This window comes from Mastomys coucha, unplaced genomic scaffold (assembly GCF_008632895.1).
Source record: "Mastomys coucha isolate ucsf_1 unplaced genomic scaffold, UCSF_Mcou_1 pScaffold14, whole genome shotgun sequence".
Lineage (NCBI taxonomy): Eukaryota > Metazoa > Chordata > Mammalia > Rodentia > Muridae > Mastomys > Mastomys coucha.
The window spans coordinates 126,785,409-126,789,134 of record NW_022196896.1 but is presented as its reverse complement, the minus strand read 5'-3'; the positions used below and the strand labels follow the sequence as shown (position 1 = coordinate 126,789,134).

The 3,726-nt window shown below is 39.8% G+C and overlaps 1 gene segment (V, D, J or C); it reads right to left on the bottom strand.

The window, feature by feature from the left end:
* Positions 1-2,734: 2,734 nt before the first annotated feature.
* LOC116088834 lies at positions 2,735-3,516 on the bottom strand. The segment is given in 2 exon segments: positions 2,735-3,089; positions 3,173-3,516. Coding segments are annotated over 2 exon segments (375 nt in total).
* Between the last annotated feature and the right edge of the window lie 210 nt (positions 3,517-3,726).

The following is a 3,726-nucleotide window of genomic DNA, read 5'->3' as shown; positions in this document are numbered from 1 at the left end:
ACACTTGCAGGGATGCCCTCAAGAAATAAAAGATTTCCTAGTAGAAATTATTCTGGGCTCCTAGAAATGAATAATGGAAATTTTCATCACTGAAAATACACACACACACACGCACACACACACACACACACACACTGGGAAAGGCAAAAATGCAAACATTTTATTTATGTATTTTACTACACCTAAGCATTACACATTTTACATATCCCTTAAATCCTTTCAGTCCTGGCTTTTGAATACACTTTAATGATTGAAACAAAGCCATGAGACTCTTGAGCATATCGCAAAATTTACACAACAGATATCATAAATTTTTGTTTATTGATATTTTACAATTCTTTTTTCTATGTATTATTGAAAATAGATGGCTTCATGTAATATGTTCAGATTACTAGTTTCCTTTCCCCAACACCTTCACGAACTTCTCCCAGCTCTACTCTGTTTCTTTATAAAATTAACAAACAGAATCTAAAAATAAAAAAGGACAAACAAACAAATTAAAATACAGAGAGAAAGAGAGAGAGGGAAAGAGAAACAGAGACAGAGACAGAGAATCAGAGAAAATAAAAGGTTAAAATCCACGCATTTTATTTATATATTTCACTACAACTTAGAATTGTGCATATGACAAGTGCCTTATCCTTAAATACTTTCAGGCCTGGCTTCTGATTATACTTTGAACAATTTAAACAAAGACATGAGACCTAAAGTGTGGGCAGTTGAGCTATGGGATACTTACACAACAAAGGTACTATGAGAATTATATTTTTGCTTATTAAATTTTTGAAGTTCTCTAATTTTCATTTCTATTGAAAATACATGTCTTCCTGCAATATACACTGAATACTGATTCCTCTTCCCCAACACTGCCTCAATCTTCTCCCAGCTTGACTATGTTTCTTTATTTAATTAGAAAACAGAAAGAACATAAATGATCTGTATTGGGTGAGAGAAAAGGAGTCAAGCCCTGAGGGCCAGTAGAAAAAATGAAAACAGGCAATCCCAGGAAATAGGAGGTTGGGGGGACCCTCGGGTATCCACCAGAATCCTGGGGTGTGAGAGACTCTCAGGTCTCAAAGGGAGGGACCTTAAATAAAATGGCTTACAGTAGGGAGAGGTAACATATAGAGCCCACCTCCCACAGGAAGACAGGTCATCAAGTGCGGAATGGGGTTGCCATCCCACAGTCACAATTCTGACCCATAATTTTTCCTGTCTGAAAGAATTACAGGAGTGGAGATAGAGAGGAACCTGAGGAAAAGAAGGTCCAGGGACAGGCCCAAAGTGGGATCCAGCTCTAGGTGAGGTCCCAAGGCCTGACACTATTACTGAGGCTATGGAGCACTCACACAATGGGACATATTATGACTGCCTTCTGATAGACCCAACAAACTGTTGAAAATGTCAGATTTAGATATTTGCACCCAATCAATGAACAGAAGCAGCTGACCCCTGTTGTTGAATTAGGGAAGGATGAAAGAAGCTAAGGAGAAGGGCAATCCTGAAGGAGGACCAGCAGTCTCAATTAACCTGGACCCACAAGACCCTCAAACACTGGACCACCAAACAGACAGCATAGACCAGCTGATATGAGGCCCCCAACGCACACACATTAGAGGGAATCTGGGTCTGTGTTCATTCAAAGATGATACACCTAACCCTCCAGAACCTGGAGGCCCCAGGGTGTCTAGAGGTCAGGTAGGGTATGGGTGGGGACTTCCACATGGAGACAGGGAATTGGGGGGGGGGGGTATGGGATGGGGAACAGTTGAAGGGTGGATCACATGGAAGAATAAAATATTGAGTGTGAAAAATAAATTACTTTTTTAGAATGTAAAAAAAATAAATGTAATAAAAATAAAAAACAAATTAAGATAAAGTAAAAGCAAAGAAATAGGAATAGGACAAAATAAACAGAAGAAAAGTTGACAAAAACAAACATAAGAAACACATGTGCATGCAGAGACACACGTTCACAAATACACTGAAGAACAAAGTTGAGCAACAGGTATTCAATGAAGTATGAGAGTTATTGCTGTATCAGTATATGTCCATGTCCTAAAAAGGGTAGTGACTTTAGTGATGACTACTGAGACAGGGAAAGAAGTAAATATGGAATCAAACACTTATGTATAATCTCAGAATGTACATAATTTAGCAGGTGTTGGTAAAGGAGCTTGATGATAAGTGATTTAATAATAATAATATTTTAACCAATCTACGTATATTATATTTGCATGCCTATGCATTCTGATATTCCTCACATTCTAAGAGACTGGAATTTCTGCTGGAATACAGGGAAAGGAAAAAAACACACCTGAGGTCATTTATTACTTAAGAATATGAAAGGAGTGTTTCTTTGCCCAGATGTTGGTGATTTGGATTTTATAGATCAAATTCCTATTATCCTTTATTCCCAACTATTTTAACAAAGGTTCTAGTCTCTCCAAATCCAGTGATATTTTTCTCGTGCATCACCATACTTTTCAATTTTTATTGTTTTATGGAATAAGAAATGTGTCAACAAAGGAGATCACCTATGAAGAGATTGATAAGGTATGGTATACTGTAGGTTTATCCTCAGCCAGAATCACTTTATTCATAGATGTCTTTTACAAAGATGACAAAGATACTATAGGACTGTGTGGAGGTGGCAATAAATGAGCATTCAAAATTAGTTTCTGAGCAAGTTAAAATATTAATCTTTCTGTCATCTTAGTTCCAGCCCAGCTTCCTGCTCCTCCAGGGTTTCTGACACACTCAGGATGTGGTTACAACACTGTGTCTTGCACAGTAATAGACCGCAGAGTCCTCAGATGTCAGGCTGCTGAGTAGCATGTAGGCTGTGCTGGAGGATGTGTCTGCAGTCAGTGTGGCCTTGCCCTTGAACTTTGCATTGTAGTCAGTACTACCACTTCCAGGACCAATCCATCCAATCCACTCAAGGCCCTGTCCAGGCCTCTGCTTCACCCAGTTCATATAGGAGCTAGTGAAGGTGTATCCAGAAGCCTTGCAGGACAGCTTCACTGAAGCCCCAGGCTTCACCAGCTCATCCCCAGACTGCTGCAGATGGATCTGGGATTGGACACCTGTGGAGTGAAAGGCAAAGTGGATGTCATTGTCATCTCAGACCCTGTCTTCTTTTCATATTTGGAACTCATGAGCCCCTTACCTGCAGTTACTGACAGGAAGAAGAGAACCACCCAGCTCCATTCCATGGCAAGAGTCAGTGTTTTCAGTAACTGTGGAGAGGACACTGATCACAGGTTGATTTCAGGGTGTTGACATCCCTGTATTTACTGCCATAAACTCAGTGAATTTGCACATGCATGAGCAGGGTACTTCTTAGGTAAGAACCTAGTCCAGCTAGAGAAGAACTGGAGAGGAAGGACTGAAAACACACATGGGTCAGGCAGCAGGATGCTCAGATCCAATCCTAATCCTCTCTGAGGAAGTGCATCCCAAAGACTATCCCTGAGCCCTGGCCAGATGTTGTGGATGTAACTTAAGAGACTAAGCTCTCAATAAATTTTTGGCCTGAGTCTCTTGCTCCAGTTTGGGACAATGTTAACACATGGACTAACAGATGATGCTTAGTGATCATGATGATGATGATGACAATGATGATGAGATGATGATGATGATGATGATGATGATGGTGATGATGATAATGATAATAAATTCCAGAAATGGCTAACTTTTGAGAATTAGGACATTCTTTCAGAT